The 21,049-nt window shown below is 46.5% G+C and overlaps 1 protein-coding gene across 1 annotated transcript in view; it reads right to left on the bottom strand.

Moving 5' to 3' along the window:
- The window catches only part of PIGL (phosphatidylinositol glycan anchor biosynthesis class L), a gene marked incomplete at its 5' end in the record, with an annotated part of 59,806 nt that overhangs the window by 13,314 nt on the left and 25,443 nt on the right, over nt 1-21,049 (bottom strand). Inside the window, 3 exons of the mRNA XM_084273016.1 lie at nt 1,093-1,150; nt 1,801-1,868; nt 8,009-8,099. Coding sequence (XP_084129142.1) covers nt 1,093-1,150; nt 1,801-1,868; nt 8,009-8,099 — 217 coding nt within the window. The remainder of the gene's footprint in view (nt 1-1,092; nt 1,151-1,800; nt 1,869-8,008; nt 8,100-21,049) is intronic.

Here is a 21,049-nt window from a genome sequence, read left to right as displayed (position 1 = left end):
GCTGGCAGGGAGCAGCCTCAGCACAGGCTCCCAGCGCTGCCTCAACAGCCAGTATGTGAGAACTCATCAGGGCACTGAAAATCAGGGGTGATACAGTCACGCTCTACTTCCTCCATGACACAAACTGAGAAATAATGAGGGCAAGCAAGCCACTAAAAATAAACTTAACCTTTCAGTGGCCACAGCATCACTCCTGCCATATGCACAGATCACTGGGCCACCAAGCTTTTTTCTGATGATTCAGGACTCAGAGAGACAAGGCACAAACCAGCTCTTAATGAGAGCTGCTTACCCTGTGGTGTTCCTATCAGCCTGTATCTCATCAGCCCAGGACAATGTTCTGCTGTAGGCTAAGGACTAATGCAAAGGTCTGAGTTCAAGGGGCTTGTAGATAATGACTACTTCCTAGAAACATACTCTGAGATGAGAAGATGGTTCACATCCCCACTGCACACCCAGGAAACCTAAAGCACAAAGGTGAGAAAGTGATTTCTAACAGCCACAAAGTGAGACAAGGGTAGAGCTGGGATCAAACTTGAGAGCTCTCCTTCAGCTGCTAGCTTGTTTTCCCTCTATCTCTTCAGGATGCAGAGGAACACCTAACAACCTGCCCTCCATTCCTATTTGCAGGCTGTACAGCATTTGACTGAGCAAACACAGAGGTACAGGCAGCTGTAAGCTCTCCAGTCCCTCTGTGGCAATGGTGTGAGCATCGGTCATCAACCTCAGCTCCTCTCTGACTCCTCAAATAACACTGTGCCGGGAAGCATCTCCCAGCTTAGCCCAAACAAACACACCGCTTGCTTTAGCTCCCCTCCCTTTTCCTTCTGTTAGGCTACTTCAGAAGTTGCTGGGAAAAGCAGAGATCCCCATCCAACACTGAATTCCAACCATCAGATAGCATCAAAGACTTTCAGCATCTTCCCAGAGGGGATCAGTAGGTCACAGCATGGGTTCTGTGGCACTGCAGCTTTCTCTAGCCAAGTGAGAAAGGCAAATCACTGTGATGTTGTTAGCAAGGACAGCCAGGGAGTTATTTGAATTGCACAGATGATTCAGAAAACAAATGGCTGCTAAAAATACAAGATATACTTGCAAAGAGTTCTTCTCGTGCCTGGGAAAGGCAGGGGCAGCTCTGGAGGAGATGTCTCTAGGACACAATGAGGTCTGAATGAGCAGGGGAGGAAAATAAAACACAGCAGCTGGCTCAGCAGCAAGATTTGGGTGATTTTAATACAAGGGATTTTTACCTACCAACTTTCCCACATCACAGCATGGAGATAGAGGATCTCAGAATGTGAAGAGTAAAGTGGTGAAGGAGCAAACTGACTTAGGAAGAGTGGTAAATAGGGACAGCTCCAGTGAAAGAATTGGCCTTGGGTCAGAGAGGTAAATTCAGGTTCCTGGACAGGATGGCAACATCCTCTGGCACAATGGTGCAGAACTTTCCAAAATCCAGCTACCACAAGCTCAGGCATCAACTGATCCACACACCTTCTTCAAACCAGAAGTGCAAAGTGATCTGTGGTATATTTAGTGGGATCAAGGACAAGAAGAGCAAAGGCCCAGTGAAAGGGACAGTGGCAAAGCACTGGCAGGTGACATAATAAAGGATGCTGTAGGTCCCTTACAGAGCTGTGAGTTTCTTCAAACAGCATCACATCCCACAGCCTGGCACCCAGCTGTATCAGTGAAGTTCACATTGCTTCTGGCTCTGTGAGTTTTCTGCCCTCACACAAGCATCACGTTCACCCTCTGACACCCTGGCCAGGCATTCAGTGAAGCAGGGAGGCACTGTACCTTACAGCAGCGTGAAGAGACGTGTGGTTAGCATGACCACTCACTCCTCCCTCATCAAAGGTCACCACCTGAAAGAAAACCACAGAACAACAATTATTTTGAAGGAGATGACTGTAGAGTTACCAACACTGCCATCTAACCCTGCACTGTCCCAGCCCACTGTGTCTGAAGAGCTGGGTTTGTGTTGCACAATGAAGCCTTGCGTGTGAACTCCTGCTACAGAAATACAACCAAACCAACAAGACACTCTGGAAGTAGATGACTACACAGTCTACCAGCTTAAGTAACAGAAAGATGACAAATATCATGTTCCAACTGGCAGGATACACTTGTTCCTGCCCCAAGAGGTCCAGCTCTATGAATCACTCTCTCCTGGATTTGAGAACATACTAGAATGCCTGTGGACTGCAGGGTTTGTTGTGCTGTGAATCGGGACCTACACAACCATGTACTACTGATTGTAAGGAGGCTTCATCAGGGGACAGCAGAGTGATAGAACACTGTGCTGGGAGAACAAGGCTTTTCAAAGAATCAGCTGACTGCACTTTTCCTACGAGCAAGTCAGGCTTTCTGCTGAATGAGAAGATCATACTGGTTATTGCTTCTCTGCAGGGAGAAATGGGAACTTCATAATGCAGAAGTAATGTGTGAATCACCATCCAAAGCACAAAATTGGCTCCCTGTCCTCAGACCTATGGATAATGTGTCTGGGATAAGCATCCCCCTCAGCGCTCACGCCGCACGGTACCGTGAAGCGGGTACTTAAAGGCTCCTGATTCCAGCCTAGAAGGCAAACTGGCAGCATGAAGCATAGAGCAGACAGGGTCTGTGTGCTGGTAGGCTTTCCAGACAGTGAAAATGACAGTGCTTGGACAGCCTAAAGTTGGGCTTTGTGCTCTGGGAAAGGCCAGGCAGCAGAGTCACAGCTCCCTTCTCCACGACCAGGGAAGTCATAACCTCCCTATGTTTCAGTCAATGTCTGCTTCCTTGCCAGCTTGTTCTCTCTTCAGGGAAGGAAATGCTGCTGCCTTGCTCACTCACCACAGCTCCCTTCTCAAAATCTTTTACATGGAGGGCCTGAAGTACTGGGTTAAAGATCAAGGGAAGATCAAAAGCCGCCCTGCCCGTCCTGCGACTTGCTACTCCACCCTCCCACAGGAGAGGCCCTCTCAAACACAGGGGATATTGTGCAAAGAGGGAGAGGAAACACAAAGACAGCGATAAGAAATACTTCAGAAACCACAAACTCCAGGCAAGCCTGCTTATAAACCCATCCACCCAGTACAAGCACAGACTTCCCACCCAGTACAGACCTTCCACTTTGCCCAGTGGCTGTAATAATGCTGCCACCAAGCAGTGGGGTTATTCATTGATGGCAGGAAGTGGCAGGACCCAATTTGGGTTTGCTCAGGTGCAAAGAAGCATTTTCTGGTCTTACATGTATTTTATAAGGAGAAAAATGCCAGCTCTGGCTGCTTTTGCTGAGAGGCTGCTCTGCAGCACCACACGGGCTGGCATGGAGTAAACCCTCCCTAAGGGTATCAGCTCTGTGAGTAGCTCATCTGGGAGAGATGTTATTACACTCTGTGCAGTGCAGGGAATGAGCACAGCACCCTGTATTTTAGAGATAAGAAAAAACAGGCTCTGAAGCCACTCCTACCTAGAGTGGCACTTTGCTAAAATGATGATGTACCCCACTCACTGCAGGCAGAACAAACTCCTAGGCAGGTGAATAATAGCATAAAACTGCTAAGGGACAGACCTCTTTACTAAATGGGGACAGAGGGAGGGTTTGTTTCTTCTGCCTAATAGTTCATTTTCATGCACTGTATACAAACACAACATTTTTAAGGCCACTTTCCTGCAGTGGCTGAAATTAGCCAGTGGGCTCTGGAGTGTTGTGAAACATACACGTGCACACACATACAAATACAATTGCATTCTTCTTGTTTCCTTAGGAAGCCCAGCTCAAATCCTAAGCAAGCCAAAGCACACATTTTTCCCTTCTACAGAGGGTACAAGAGAACAAACCAGAAGACTGAGATAAGAGACTGCAGTGAGCAGACTAAATAAGCTAATGGTTGTTTGGACAAAACTGGCTCAGGCTAACTGGGGGGCACAAGGCTGGGTTAGGAAATACTCTTAACTGAAATTATCTGTTCAGAAACACCCTTGGAGGCTTTTCTTCCCCACATCTGCTCTGAAATAGGAGCTGCTGTTCTGATGTAACTTCTGAAGCAGCTCAAGAGATGGCAGGGAGTTTGTTTTCAGTGTTGGCTGTTTTGCTGTTAGGACACTGGCCCTGAATTGCCTGTCTCTTCAAACACACAGTTCCCAAGGTACCTGCACACTGACCAGGCCAGGGTGGCATTCACCTTACCTGTGAAGGCACCACCCCTGAAATGCTGGCTCTGCTCCTGCAGAGATCCCTCCCAGCACACAGCCTGGCTCTGACACAGAGGTGCTGTCCCACCCATCCAGCAGGAAGCTTCTCCATCTATTGCCTAAACAGAGCACTGACTCCACAGCATCACTGTGGTGCTCATTGCTTAAATATATGCAAATATATTCCTCTGGCTTCAGGGATTCGTTTTATTGATAACAAATCTGAATTTCTCTCTCACATGCTGAAGATATTTTCACATAAGAAGCATTTGCTTCTTCCTCATGGTGCAGTGAGCTCCTGTCCTTGCTTCTAACACACAACCTGGACGAGGCTGATGATGAAATCCAGCCAACAACCAGGGCAGGATGAGAAAACCTGAACATCTTGAAACTCTCTGGGTTAAAAACAGGCTTAGCCAGTTCTGGAAGCAAAAGGCTGGAATAGGAAGTATACTTGATGTGGAAATTATTGCTCAATGAAATCTTTAGGGCAAGAGGGAGTTCCCTCCCCACACCTGTTCTGAAATGGGAGCTGCTGCTGCTGGTGTTGCTGGGTTTTCTTCTGGGTGACCTTGGTATTCAGGAAACGGAGCTTTCACTAGTGGAAGCCAGAGCAACAGCCAAGACAAACAGGTCCAGAAATCCTTCTGGAGGGGGGAGAGCACAGCGGAAATGACTCAATTACTAGCAGAAGAGAAAACTCCTGAGAGGTCTGGAGTCCATGCTCCCTCTACACACCATGTGCATCAGAGGAAACAAGCACTCAAACCTGTGGGTCACCCTCACTCCAGCATCATCCAGAGCTTCAAACAGAGCACACATCTGCTCGAGTTGACAGCAGGGGATAGGAAGGTCTCTTTCCTTTTTAAGAAGGGCCATCCCATAAAATGCCACCTGAGGAGACTGCAACATAAGTGGGGAAGTGAGGAAAAGGAATGCTGAAGTCTGTCCCAGCTCTGTTTTCTCCTCCAGCAAACTCTGTATGCTGTGCTCCCTATCGGGTGTTCTGCAAAAGCGTTTAAAATCCTCTACAAGCATCACACATTCAAATGCTCCCAGATTTTAGGAGTGCACAGACTGAGATCCAAAACACGAGAGCTGAACTCACCCTCTCATACATCAGCTCCAACTTGGATGCCAGTTGGAGAAGGATTTGGCTTTCTACACTCACTTGGAGCTGACCCAACACAACGGGACTCTTCCACAAACAGTTGTATAGATGATGTTTCCATCAATTCATAGTGGAAAGCAGCTTGTAAGAACATGGGATTGCTGAATTCTGGCCTCAGCATGGCATCTAACCCAAGCACTATCTGAATGTCACCTCCTAATCCAAGCCCTGTTACCACCTAGCCCGGGATCCTGAAGAGCAGGATGTCATCATCTAGACCCTGCCTGGGGCTCACACAATACTACGTCATTTATTTTTTTGCACACCAAATACTTTCTAATCTGGATGGAGACAGAGTAGCCTTGGCTGCCTCTCCCAGCAACACTGCCTTTTGCTTATAAATCCAGCAGGCAGGAAATAATTTCCAAAGTCCATAAATTATTTTGGCTTTGGGTCCACCAGCCGTTAATTTCTGTGTCTGTACTACTTAATCTAGAGCTTGGATCAAACATGTCCCTGTAGCTCTCAAAAAGAGTGAGTTACTCACAGACTTCCAGGGCAATTGAGGAAATGAGTAACTGTGCCATGGAACAAAACTCCACGTAATGGTGTGACTCCTTCCCTTGCAACCTCTCCTTTCAGACGCAGCCAGCTTTTCCACCGCCAGATGACACATACGTTGTGTAAGCAAAAGGTACCATTGTCTGTGCTCTGAGGACAGAGAGAACTGGGGAAAGTTTTCCCACTGGGATAGCTAAACCAATCCACGTCTTCCAATCACGTTACCTCCCCTGAGTTAGCTGCTTGTGTCTGAACCCCTGTTCCTTTCAACAAGGCTCTTCTCACACGTTATGCCAGTTCCATCCATTCCAACCTCACTGAAAAATACACTGGGTTTCTCCTCTGAGGCAAGGCCATTGCCTTAGGACAGCAGAGATGTCCTGACATCCAAGCTGCTGCAAGAATGGCTAACAGATCACAAGCTCTGGAGTTCTAAAATGCAGGATGCTCAGAGGTAATGAAGTGCTTGCTGTTGCTGTACTTGGCACACTAGATCTGGTAATACAGCAAATATCTGAGACCTGTGTGATTCCTTGGGTCACTTACTGTAAGCTTACAGAGCAGTTCATTACCACCATCCCCAAGAAGCTGTTTCAGTCACCTTTGGTCCTGCTGATTCATTCTGCTGCAGTAATTTGCCCTCAGTGCTGCTCAGGGAAGCGCTGAGGGGAACACAACAGGCCCTGCCACAGTGTCAGGTGTTACTACAGCTACACCCAACACCAGCACTGGGACAGCACTAGTGACTCTGCATGCTTCTGGCTTTCAAAACCTCTCACTTGGCTTTGCAGCTCATGCTATGTTAGTGGCAGACTCCTACCTCCCCCAGCACAGACATCTAGTTTCCTCTGAGGCAAAGGCCTAACCCTTCCTAACCACCCAGAGGAGTTCTAGTGTTCTCAGAATATCTGCTGGGACTCTGGTGCCCTTGTCCCAGTGCCCCTGAGAGTCCCAGGCACGCAACACGAGTCTGCTGGTGTTGGGAGCTTTCAGATTAGATTAAAACCTATCTATTCATGGGGGCAAAAAGGAACTGGGAAAGCTGCATTTGTCTCTGTGCACAGCAATGAGTTTCATGGAACATTAGCCCCAGAATCAATGCAGTTTGGATGTATGATGCTGGGTTTGTGCTCATGGGGATTTTCTGCTAGAGGAGATGTAGTTTCTTGTTCTGTGAATTGCTCAAAGGCTTTAAGAGTTTTGTGATTTTGCTGCTAATCAGTGTGTGACAGGGACATGCCTGAAACCAGGAGGTTCAACAGAAAAGGACACAACCTTTTCCATGCTTAGGTAGGCCCTTATTCCTGTTCTGTGCTGAAAAAAACCCCAAACCCAAGCTATACCAGTACTAGGAAATCTCCCTGGTTTAATATTCTTCACTCCCAACCTGTAACCCTGCTAATCTAGCTGTCTAACACCCACCTGCCAATGTACCTCAAATCTAAGCCTAAATGTAAACCTAAATCCCAGGTGGACTTTCTTCACTGAAACCTAGCAACAGGGCAAAAGGGTTGCTTTAAAAGGTAGAAAACAGCTGAGGAGTTAGTGAAGCAAAATCCCTCTACTGTTCATTTCTCATTGGGAAGCAAAGAACTATCTCCAGAGAGAAAAGACCCATCCAAATGACACCATCGTCTTGTTCTGTATTTTTCAGTGGAGCAGTTCCATTTGTTCTGAGCTTCCAGCAGTTGTTTGCAGTGTTTGAAAGAGGATCAGAATGAGCATGTCTTCCTTGTCAAGGCATAGGAGCTGGACAAGTACAAAATGCCTTCAATTACCAAATGCAAAAGTGTTTTTGGGTATAATTTATACCTGAAATATAGCTGAGCTTACTCAGTTGGTGTACAACTAACGAGCCCCCGATCTACTACCAAGTAAGACTTCCTAATTCCAACAGAGTTTGCAGCTTTTAATCCATTTGAAACTTACTTCAGTGAAAGTTGGTGACACTACAGCACAAAAGAGCTTCAACTATTTCAAAATGAGCAAGTTCACTCTCTCTTTCCCTCCTTGGATATTTCACAGAGGCTCTGGAAGCAAAAATCTAACTTTAAAGATTTCAAAGAAAGCTTTCAGAGGGGCAGAAAAAGCCTACAGCACTAGCTCAAAAGTAATGTGGGAATTGCCTATGTGCAGAAAGTTTCACATTACCAGGTTGATGTTATTGGCTTCTACATGCTTGAGCACAAGGGCAGATAGGAGCTGTGTGTCCCATTCAACAGCAGGATTATCCGGAAGATCCCTGAAAATGAGAAGGGTAATTAGTCACTGCACTGCTGAGAACTCTAGAAAAGCCACACTATAAAAAAAGAGATCCTCTTATCAGGGAATGAAATCAAGATACGTTTATTTACTGTAGAAAACCACTGAACCTTACTTATGTTTTACAAGCTTGTATATTGGAGGGTTGAAAGAGAAACAACAGTTCTACCATTGCCTCATAGATCTGCCAAGGTCTCCCTCTCTTACCCTTAAGCTAGGCTGATTGCTTTTCTTTAAGCACCATCTATTTTGCTCAACGATCCCTGTTCTCTATTCATCCCAATCAAATTTCTTTCTCTCTTTGTTTAAACCCCCTTTTAAAACACATTTTCCTGAAGGATTTTCCCATCATCATCTACTGGTGAATCACATGGGAAACGTAACAAGCAAACTGCTGCTCTGATTTGTACAGGAATTACCCCTTAACCTCAAAGAGAGGACAACAGAGCCATAATTATATTGCATGGATTCGATAGCAGGTCTTCATCTAGTCAGTTTATGCTTTGCATACCAACTGGGCAGGCAAAGCATGTGGTGAGCAAATTCTCTGCCTGGGTATTTTCGATTGCAGGCTTCTAGGGGCAGGGACCATGAGCCAAATGCAAAATAACACCAGCCAGCTAAGAGAATGATTCCATATTTACACAACTGAGAGCTGAATTTGACTCCCTAGTCCTTATATTTGAAGGGTGCCAAGAAAACATTGCTTGCAAAGTTAAAAAGGTTATTAGCAACAACAGGAAAACACACAGCTGCTCAAGAGCAGTAATGACATGTTAAACTGGTCTTTTTCTCAGACCTTTCCCCTCCTCTGATAGTCTGATAATTGCTGTGAGCTGGTTTAGCAGAAAAGCGACTGCACAGCCTCCTCCCAGACACAGGGGTTTGGATCTGAACTGGTCCAGCTGTGTGCAGCAGAGAGCAAGGGCCCTACTCCCCCCCAACACTCTCCAGGCCTCGCTGACTCCCCGGCCAGCCAGGACGGGAACATCTGCAACAGCACAACAGGAATGTGTCTCCTTGGCACATCCCAAAGTCAAGCTCAGCCTGGGTCTTCATGAGAGGTCCTCTGGCCACAATTTTTCCCATGACTGTTAACAGGAGCAGTAGTAGAAGGAAAAGCCTGAGGTACAAACTGACCATTAGCACTTTACCCGTTGGGTTCCGCACTCTGGTTCAGCACAGGCCAAAACAACATGATGTTACAAACCCAGCAACCAGGGAAGATCTTTCTAGAGCAGTGGACACATTCTAGCTCTGGTCCCTGTAGTGGTATTACCAGTAAGAGAAATTTTAGTTGTTGTTTGTAATTCCCTCTGGTGTCAGCAGCATCTTTGCCTGATCTATACAAGACACGTGAATTTCATCCCAGGAAAGATGCTTCGGTGCAGCTGGTGGCTGTCCCATCAGCCTAACGAACCTGCATCTCATCAGCTCAAGACAAAAACTTCCACAGCTCATGCTTGAAGGGGAGGAGGCCCTGTTGACTCTGAAGGTAGCAGAAATCCCACCAGGTCACAGCAACCTTTAAATGGAGCGTGTTTTAAAAATAAGCTTCAACTAAACCATCTCCAGCACCGTGCACACTGAGCAGTGTCTAAGTGCAAGTCTTAGCAGTGCCTCAGTTCCTCAGACAGTACATTCTGAGCTTATGGCAAAGCCTAATCTGGTAATATTAAAGTAGTAAATTAATCTAAAAGGGATTCTTCACTGGCCACGTACAATGCAGGTGTCATTCCCCTTGTTGGATAGGGGTTAAATGGAGCTGTGGAGTCCCATTAAAACAGGAGGGGTGCTCCAGCAGTGAGAGGTTAGGGAAAAAAAAACCTAGGGCTTGGAATTTATGATGTCCAGGAGGCTTTGGTGTCACAGCCACTGCACTCAGCTTTATTGGGCTGTCTCCAAAAAGGCTGCCGGTAGTGGAGCAGGTTTTAGCTAGTTTAGACAGATAAAGATCACCCTCCTTCAATGGAAATGAACAGCTGGAGGCAAGGGTTTAGAATCCCTGGAAACAAAACAATCTGAAGGCATGAGCAAATTAACTCCATGAACACTGAACTGATTGAGCAGGAATATTGTGCAAAAAAAACCCCATCAACTGATACCCACTTACTGCTGCTCATGGAGAGACCACTCTCTCCCAGTAAGAAAAAGGAATTCCTTTTCTTGTGTAGTATTTGTCAGGCACCAAAGCCAGAGAGGCTGATCTTGCCACACAAGGCACCCATGCACTTCCACAGGCATTAACAGCCACCATGGCCCACTGAAGTATTCTTAGCTCATCCTGCAAACACGAGATGTGACACAGGTTAAATGACATGCCCAAAGCCACTCAGAGAGGTCAGTAGCAGAACTGGCACTGCATCAGGTTAGACTGCTCCAGGAAATCGCTGCCTCCCAGTAAGAGTTTGCATAGTACTATGTAAAATGGAAAAATGAAGCCTTCCCCTGACAGGAGGGACCCCACAAAGCATGAGACCAGTAACTTTCTGCTATTGCTCTCCATATCAATAATTGGGTCCAGGTGAAGATGAAAAGGTGCCTAAGAGAACAAGTCCACATGCACTGCACAGCAATGCAAACAGGAGGTCTCTGCATGCCCTAGGAACGTTGCAGGGGCACACAAACTTGGGATAGCTCACCAAATCATCTATTCAGGCCAAACTGTCTTTCCTAATATCATCAATCAGTTCTCACCAAGCCTGAGAAGTCCACTGACTTGCTGCACTGCTGAACTAAGTTGCTTGTGTTGTGTTTCTACCTGTAGGACTTGGCATCAGAAACATTCAGCACTGAAAGGGTTCTCTCCACTGTGCCTTTCTGCTAAGGCTGATAACGCTCTGAGCTCAAGGTCGAAGGGCTGTGATAAAGGACTATAAGGAGTGAAAATTAGCACATTCCCTGGAGCAGACTGAAGCTTGTTCCAGCAGACCCAGTTCCTCACCCACCCTCCTGTCCTCTGCCCCAGAGACATCCTTGTTCTGCTGTCAGTCATTGGGACAGACCAAGATATAAATCCTGCACTGGAGGCCCCAGGTCACAGTGCTGGGGGGTGCTGGTGGGAAGGGTAGAGGGGTTTGGTCACTTGGCCTTATTTCCACCCAACTATTCCAGTGTGGAAGGGATGTTTGTGGGCATTCTGCATGACTGATACTGAATGTAGGTGGCTGCTTGGGTGCAGCCTTTCTTGACCAGGGGAAAACAGGCAGATGCATACGAGGAGGAAAGAAAAACAATAAAAATTAATGGAATAATGTTGTTTTCCCAGCTGTCTGCAGTGAAAGTCATGCTGTGCACCATACAGGGAGTTTAGAGCTGTGCCAAGGGATCTATAGACCAGAGAGAGAGAAAGAAATGGATAATTTCTGATTCCTGATTTCAGCAGGACCAGTCATGGGAAACACTGTGTTCTGAAAACAAATCCCTGTACCCTTCTAGTTAACCATCCACTGCTGGCAGTGAGAACCAGACAAGACCCCTGGTTTACTCCTCCTTGCCTGCTTGCTTTCCTCCTCTCCAAGCTGAGCAGACCCTGGCATCTGCAGTTCCCCTCCCAAGGTTTGCATAAGAAGCCACCACAGAGCTACAAGGGGGCCACAGCAAATCACACCAGCACCTTGAACCAACACTCAACCTTGTGCAGATCTTACAGCTGGTTGAACAAAAGAAATGTTAAAACTCACTGGATGGTGCCAGCTCCTCTGCAGGCCTCCTCCTCTTGCCTGCTGTGGGCTGTGGAGTGTAGCTCCTCTTATGCCTCAGCCTTGGCCATCAGAAAGCACCGTGCAGGTTGCCAGCAATGCTATCCCTGGCAGTAGCCTGAACAATTTTGTAGGGTCATCTTTCTAGGAACATTTGAGCTCAAGATGGTTGGATTCCTGTCATTTGGAAGGTCTCTTTTGGCCAAGATAGAGATTGAAAATCCTTCAAAGATATCTATTGCCAAGTTACACCCTTCCTACATGATATACTGCTCAAAGCCTGTCCAATTTTCCACTGCTCATCTTCCACAGATCTTTTAGCAACAGCCAGTGCATTTCCATGTACAATTTCCTTTCAAAGCCTGCCATGGAATTTATTCTGCTCATGAACTAAGCTCTCATGACTGCTCTAAAGGTTAAGTTAAACTAAAGGGTTAGCCTATGCAATGTCCACGTGGCTTAACAAACAGCAAATGGGACACTGGCTGTTAGAATAACCTTGGGATCTGTCCCTCCTGACATCTGTTGAATCGAGTGATCCCCAGGCCCCCAGATGGGTTATGGAGCAGTGCCTCTCTCCGTGCCACAGCGACCCTGAGGGGGACTGGCAAGCACCTTCCTTGATAGGAAGGCTTTCTAGGTAGCAATAGGGGTCCTTCTTGAAGATGTTTAGGTCTCCACTAACACGTTCCAAGAAACCAGAGCTAAACTTTCCAGGTACTCACATGATTTTCCATCCCAGTGCACACTGAAAGGGCCAAGATGAAAGTGCTTTCCCATTCCTTATCGCTTTTTTATCCTGCAGCATGACCCTAATCAATCCAAGGCCAGGGACCAGGAAACGCTTTTGCATAATTTCTCCTCCCTACCCCTCTCCCAGAGGAACAGCTCCACACTCAATCAGCACAAAGGTCGGTAGATTGATGGTGGGTTACATAGGAAACAGGTGAACTGCTGTGCACTAGGTTCCCAGCTGAGTACAATGACCACAATGTGTTTTTCTGGAACAAAGGCTGCCCTTTGTATCAAGTTAACTGTATGAAATGAACATCTGGCCAATTGAAACTGGATCAAAACCCAAAAGATCCCACAGAACAGAACGATGGGAGGGCACGATTAGCGAGAAAGCCATGTGATGGCTGGAGGCAAGCAGTGACCTTTGTATCACAGCATCAAAGTAATTGAAAACTCTGTGTAAACAGAAATTACTTCATGCTCTCTAAACTGGAGCACAGAATTTTTATTGTTGAGATTGTGCTCAGATAAGCTAAGGCAGGCTAGCCCTAGATCTTGAAGCAGAGCCTCTAAATCCTCACATTAATAACTATTTATAAATTTCTCTTCCTGTAACAGCCAATTACAGCCAGGAGGGAAATCTTGCTGTTAGGCTGCATGTACAGCTCTGCTGCGTCTGAAACTAGCCCACTGAGACAAAGGATCAGCACCTTGCAACATCATGTCACACAGCCAACAGATGCCCTGTGCTTGGTGGAATATAACAATGTCCAGTTTAGGAGAGAAATGGGCTAAACCAGGATGGTAACTGCCAAATCACAAGCCACCTACAACAGAGAAGCTCAAGCTGAAACTTTTCCACCAGCAGCTTCCTACTTCTCCTCATAGTAAAGAAGCCCAAACTATTCTGAGATTTGTATTTTAAGAGTAGAAATTAAAATCTTATGTTTTGGTATAGATAGAGGGTAAAAGAATCAGTGAAAATGTCAATGGCTGGGACATTGAAACTTGAAATATGTATCAAATATGTCACAGAAGGGAAAAAAGCAGGATGGACACAATCCTTTCCTCCCATCCTTAACTTCTGTAATGTCTAAGGTTGGACATACCCTATAGACATTTCAAAGGTAACTAAATACATTTAGATGCCAGGGAAGTGTGGACATCACTGATATGGCCACACTGGGCAGGAATTATGCATGACAGGAGAGGACACAAAGGCAGAGAGCGCTCTGTGCAGCCTGCTCGAAAGCCTGGGCAAGCTGTGCAAGCTTCCCCACTGAGCTATGTAAAAACCAGAGCTCCTCTGACAGATCATATCCCACGTACCTCCACAGCTCCCCAAAGGTAAATGGTAATTAGATCTCCAAGGAACAAACTTTTCTGACTTGGGCACGACCATGTATTTCTGTTTCAGGAAAAAGCATCCTCTGCGTTGAAATTCAAAGGAATTATTACAGAACACAGGACTGTTGTTTGCAAAGACCTACCCAAATGTCCCTGTGCTCTTTTATTTTTTTTTAATGAATTATTGATGATTTCTCAGCAGAGTTTAATGTCTATTCACAGAGATGACACAATTGCTTATCATAATTTGAAATCTGGTATTCATTTGACGTCTGTGCCTCGGTGCCTTGTTGATAAATTACAGCACAAAGCTCTGCAGGAACAAGTTCATATTCAGTGTCTTTAAACAAAAACATTTGATAGTGCCTTTTGAGAACAGAAAGGCATAGAAACTACAGTGGCCAAAGCTAGTTTCTAAAAGTTCCTTTTAAAAACTAGATTGGAGAGGGCATAAGGTCCTTCTGTGCAAGACAGGAAAGAAATTAATTCTGCATTGATTGCTGTTTGGTCACAGCTTTCCTAGCTTCATGCCTGTGACATGGAAATAATTGTATGTTCATACCTATGTAGAGAAATTTGAGATCCTTCTAAGAAAAGCATTGTGTCTGTTCCCTGGTTTTTAGATGAAAATCTCAAATGCATGTCTTGGCAATCCTGGGTACCAGGAACACCCCAAACCTGTCCCTTCCTGCATTGTTTTCCCATAGGTCACTGGATGAAGTTCAACATCTTAGTCCTGACTCAGAGGCCTGGCCCAAACCAGACTGCCTGAAGCTCCAGAATGCTGAATATGGTGACCAGCTTTGCCCATATGGTGCAGAGAAACTCTGCAACAAGGAAAACACCTTCTGGAGCAGTTCTGGCTTCCTCAGGGGCTGAACCCTAGAAGCGAATGGACTTCCAAATCAAATGCCATCACAAACTGCTTTCCTTCCAGCTGCAAATATTGGGAATACTCCTGGGAGCAATTTCCTTTCTAGCTGAAACACAGCAATATTTAGTTTAAAGTTCCCCAACTCTCCAGTGCACAACAGAAACCTGAGACACCTGGGCCATGTATTCCCTAACAACACAGACCCCATTTGCCAAACCCCACAATAAGGGTTTGGGTGTGCTCCCTTCTAGACACCTTGCTTTGGGCACGTAGTATCGAGGTGTCACCATGCTGCAGCTAAGGACCACGACTTCTGGTAGGGTCACACTGGTGAACAGCACTTCCAGCACACATCTACAACCCCACATCTGATCCTTGGCCTCACACAGCAGATCACGTCTGCAGCTGACATGCACTTAGCACGAGGCACTGACCCAACTCTGCTGCACACCTCTGATGGTTTAAGGCCAGGTTGGATGGGGCTCTGAGCAGCCTGCTCTAGTGGAGGATGGCCCTGCAAATGGCAGGGAGGTAGGAACTAGATAATCTTTAAGGTCCCTTCCAACCCAAACCCCTCGGTGATTCCATGACTTGACAGAGGAGAAACTTGACCTGGGAGTGCCACATGCGAACGTCACACCCCGTGTGTGACACTGATACTATTGCTGTGCTGCTCAGAACTAGTTTGAGGAACACCTCAGTGGACTCATGATCACTGACTGATTAATGACACAAGGTGGTGTGTGCTCAATACCCTGCTGTCATGCACAGCTTTGAATTCACTGCCACAGGAAGGAGGGGCCTCCAGTTCATTCACTCCAGTAGTCACACCAAGAAGCCCTAACTTGAATTTCAGCATAAATCTACAAGGAGCTATTTGCAAGAACCACACAGAGCCACAGAGTCTGTCTGGATCCCTGGTGAGGCTGGCACTAACAAAATAATTGAGTTCAAGTCCCTAAAGGGAATTCTTTTAAAAATACAGCAGTCCCCTCCCTTACCTTTCACCCTCAAGTTCTATGCTACGTTTTATTCCAATTTCCAGTCGTGGTTGTGTTGCATTAATGTCGCACACACACCATGTGCCAAGGCCAGTTACAGCCTTTTGTTCCCTGAAAGCCATTACATGGCCAGAATACTGTGTGCCCATCACCTGAGAGGGCCTCCCAGATCCCACATCAGCAGCACATTTTCAGCCAGACATCATTTAGCCTGTTGCAAGCACAACCAGCAGCTTCCAGCAGTGCTGACTGCCAGTAGGGACTTGCCAAGTGCTGGGCAAGAAGCCTCCCCTTTCATTTTAAAGAAGCTGGACTTCTGTGTGATGTGCTGGGGGCCATTAATAGAGTTCACTGAAAGCATCAGGCAGAGGCCAAATTCTGTAGTCTCCTGAGATTTGGGGCTGCCATGCTGAATTATGAGTCAGCAGTTCCTCTTCTGGCCCACTGAAATGTGGTTTGGGCAGCAGACAATACTGCAGTGTGAGATGAAGTCAGTTCCACGCGCATGGTGGAGAGGTGTGCAGGGAGCAGACCATTAAAGTCCCTCCCAGTTCAGGAAAACAGGAACTCACCAACCTTCTTCTGGATATCTGCTGGCAAAGTGCATTGCTGTTATTTGTCCCAAACGACTGACAAATAACAGACTCATTATCAACATCTGGGAAACTCATCTGCAGACCTCTTAGAAGAGAAACATCTTCAAGCATGCAGCTGCCTGGGATCTTAGAGCACAACTGCTGGGCAAAGGTTACATGGAGCAGCACTTCAGTTGAACACCTTCCTGAGGTGTTAGAGATACTTGATGGAAATGCAGAGTGGAAAGCCTGACCAGGGCACACAGGCTGTAGCCCTTGGTGGCCTTTGGAATTTTGCTCCACATTCCCAGCACAATCTGCTCTTGTCTGTGTCAGCTCCCAGAGGAGCTGACCTGAAACCAAAAAGAGGGGACTTGCCTCTATTAACATCTGGTTCCTTGGGACTTACCACTTTGGGATGTCCCTGGCCACTCTGCTATTTCAGACAATAACAGAATACAGACCACATTTCCCCAAAAGCACCATCTGTACTAGAAGGGATGAGCATAGTCAGGCCTATACGGAATGCCTGGGCAGTTCCCAGAAGAGCTCAGCACAGTGCTCACTTCCTGTTACTGGATGTGTCTAGGAATCAGTCTGGGGCCTCAGTTGTCCTGAGTGAAAACAAAAGGCCCAGCAATCCCACAACCAAAACTTATGTGTGAAGACTGAGATGGAAATCACCAGCAAAGCCTGGACCCTGAGGAACTCACAGGAGTTAACCCTCATTTACTTTGTTTTGTAAAATGCTTTGGAAAAAACCCAACAAAACAGCCAAGCAGAGCAGAGCTTGGCACAGGGTACATGCCCATGCACCAAGAACCCATGTCCTGGCATCACTGGTTCAAGGACAGACTTCCAGTTTCAAGCTGCTGGGCAGGAGGTCTCACTCTCCTGGCAGAACAGCAGGAAGCAGACAGGGGAAGGGAAATAATGCAGTGGGTTCTTCCTGCCTAAGTTTTTACTACAGTACTGGCACGTGAAGTTCCTGACACACATCATAACGTGCTTCATAACATGCCCAGGACTTGGCAGTGGAAAGGGTACAAACCCAGGAGGAAGGAACAGAAAAGTCTCTCACAGTAGCCAGCAAAATCCTTTGGAGGCAAATGACCAAAATACCACAACCTGTGTATGCCAAATAAACCAAGTGCCACTTCATCACAACCTTAGTATGGAATCTGTTTGCTCTTGGCATGATAAATACCCCATAGTGTACAAACAAAAGCTGCAGTTCTGGTCCAGCCCATGCAGGTCATACAGAGCTTTGTCGCTGACTTAATGGCACCGGCCAGAGAAGGGGAGCCAAAAGCATAACTGCTCCTACCAAAGAGATAGACCTTGGTCTATTCCACATAACAAATAAACTGCTGTCAGAAACCTCAGGAGAAATGCTTGTAGCCAAATCAATCCCACAGCCATTTTAATGAATCACCTAGGAAGAGAAAGCACAGCACAGTCACTTCATGGACATTCATTCCTCATGCCAAAACTTATGTCAATGCAGATGCAACTTCAGCAGAGACCTCGAGGTGGCCCAGTTCCAAATGCAGCTTCCCATGTCGCAACAATTCCAGCTTCTCTATACCACTTCCATCCAAAAAGAGGTTTCCTGACTCCTCAGCCTCCCCCAACCACCACCCACAATCCATTTGATCTATGCAGCGATCTGGCAGCATTCCTTCCTGAAGTCATGGTGTGCTCTGTCACGCTGACACTCTGGTGCCCTGAGCTCTACCTGGGTGCAAACTCTGTTACTCTATTCCTTGTATCAAGCAGTTAAACACCTATCTTAGCTGTGAGCTTGATCCCACATGTTTTACTGAGATGCAGAAGTTTCTACTTGTGCAGGCAACTCTCAGGCGCTGTCTTGCCAGCCCCGTCCGTGTGAATGGCCCAATTAGATGATTCCATGAGCAAGCTCTAGGCCAGGCAGCCAGTGACAGCCCACAGAGGCTTCCAGAGCAGCCCGGCCAGGAACTATGCTCGGAACTCCCTTTGCAAAGGCTGAGCAGGACTTGGCAAGAAGGAACAAAGCCCGTACGAACGCAGCGACCTTTACCATTCAGCCTTTTGCTGCTCCGTGCTCTGGTTGAAGGCGAGCGTTATGCAATGGGTTTGCTATAGCAACAGCTGGGGTGATCGGCAGTAACCCCGGCGCTGCCGCGGGGCCGCCATGCAGCCGCTGAACTTTGGCCCACTGGTGAGCCTCCCACTCGCCCGGCAGCGCTGCCGGCCTGTTTACACTGCTCACATGACGGGCCAGAGGGAGGCTCCTGGCAGCCACCAGCACCCAGATGGATTTCTAGGACCAGGCCAAGATTGCCAGAGGCTGGAAACAATTAACTCTTGCGAGCGGGGGCTTCACACTCCTGCAGCCACCGGCCACGGCAACAGGCGGCAGCCGCGCTGTGCAGGGTCGAGTGGTACTTCTCCCTCCAACACCAGGGCAGGAAGCTGAGCAGGATGAAGACATTCAGGGTGTCTGTGTAAGGAAATCAATAGACTTTTTTCTTAATGAGAGAGGATAATGAACTGGAGCTGGGAACATAATACTCCCATCAAGTGCTGCGTGCTCTGAAAGGCTTGTACCTGGGTTATGTGGGGGTGCACGGACTTGTGCTGGTGCAGCATCCCAGCCCTGGGCTCTGAAGCACTTTACAAGTATCAGGGGCACAGGGGGTACACCTTGGAGACAGGGAAGCTGTGCTCTGCAGGCACCTTCCTAAAGCAGTTACTTAATGTTACCGCATGATCCCGTAAATCAAAGCTACAGATTACCAACCCACAGCCCTCCCATCCCTGTATGAGCTGGGCTACTACTAATTCAGCACTTCTACAGCATTTATTTCCACACATTAACAGATGATCATTAACTAACCCCCCTGTGAGGCTGGTATGGGGAAATAAGCAAGTAATAACCTCCACATTTTCTAATGAGAGAATTAAGAACCCAGGTAACGCCCTCAAGAGCCCGAGGCAACAGAGCTGAGTCAGGGGCAGAGCCCAGAATGGAGCATGTGAGCTCCCAGCTCAGCTACATCACCCACACTCACTCTAGGAATACGTTTTATTGCCTGGGGTGAACACAATCCATTTTTCAACAGGCCTCTTGTAGGTGCTTTGTGGAGCCTTGTACATTCCTGGGTACATGGACTGAGCAGAAAACACATTAGCAGGTCCAAATTATCACCCCCTACACCAACATCACAGGAGCTGCTTAAAAGCACCCCCCAAAACCTGTCAATGGCCCAAGTGTTGACCTTTGCAATATTCCTGGCCACTTTTTCTTATGTACTTGGTATTTAGGAGTAGCCTACATAAACTCATGCCTTGCCCTAAAATACTACATTCTCCAGTAAAACCTTGTTTCTCCCAGGAAGAGGTTGTGTGGATTTGTTTTCTTTGCTGTGACAAGTTCATTGTAACAAGAACAGACCCTGCAGATCCAGCACTGAAAGCCTTGGTATCAGAACTCCCTTCCAGCTTCATCCACAGTTACACCTACATCCAAACAGAAACATTTCATAGAAAACACTGAGGGGAAATTTGCTAGGTCTGACTAAAAATCCCTGAGCACTGAAAATGAATTAAATCAGTGACTCAGAAACAGCATCACTGCAATAGCCTGTTCTCTTCCCCTTACTGGTAGGGCTGCCTGAATTCTCTGCTATGTGTGAATCAGCAATCCATGCTGTACTCCTATTCAAGCCTCAATTTATAAGTAGAGACTCTGCAAACCCCTTACCTCTTCTTCCCACAGGTCAAACCTCTGCCTCCCAATGTTTTATCTTGCAGTATTATAAAATGTCTTCCCCAAGGCAAATGATGAACCAGCCCTGGCAGCCCATCACATGGCTGCTTAAAAGAGTAAGAGAAATGTTGAGTATTTGGCTTATGAAACAAGTACAGAAAGAAAATATTTATAACAATGCTACTGTTTAAATAAGAGAGACCATAATTTACTACAGATGTGACCCTTCCTTCCAAAACCATGGGTTTAAATCTTGCTGAACCTCTGTAATGATATGAAGTAGAACAAACTTAATGAAGCATATATCCAACTTGAACTGTGATTTGCCCCTTTCATCCCTGCCACTTTGTACCCCAAAATAAGCACAAATTCTTCTTCTTTCAGGCACTGTTTGCCAGACTTTTCGGTGCTCAGATGATTTAAAAACTGATTTACAGGAAAACATTTATCCCTCCAAACCCAGACCAAACACACACCTAATGACATCTGGTTAAATATTAACTATTAAAGAGAAAATAGCACGTAACTCATACAAGATTTAAGCTTAGAGTCACAAAAACTGTAAAGAATGTAGAATGTATTTGCATAGAGGGAAGGCTATGTAATGATTTATTTCAGTGCAAGGAATAATTGCAGAGAAATAGACTGGATAAGGAGTATGGAGAGACGATGAGATAGTTAATACATGACCTGTTGGAAGAGGGGGCATGACTTGGCATGGCACTGTAATCAAATGCATTTAATGCTTCAGTTGGTACAGAAGGATGAGACAACAAAAATATCCATCCCACCAAATCCCAATTCAGTTTCTTAAAAAGCATTCCAGTTTTCTGCACTGTGGTACAAACATTTTTTCCTTTTAACCAAAACTGATTGAAGAAACTACAGGAGGCAAAAGATGGTCAATGATGTCCAGCAAAGCATTGATTTGCCTTGTTCCTGA

Source organism: Gallinula chloropus, assembly GCF_964237585.1.
Source record: "Gallinula chloropus genome assembly, chromosome: 19".
Lineage (NCBI taxonomy): Eukaryota > Metazoa > Chordata > Aves > Gruiformes > Rallidae > Gallinula > Gallinula chloropus.
This window is presented reverse-complemented; position numbering and strand designations above follow the sequence as displayed.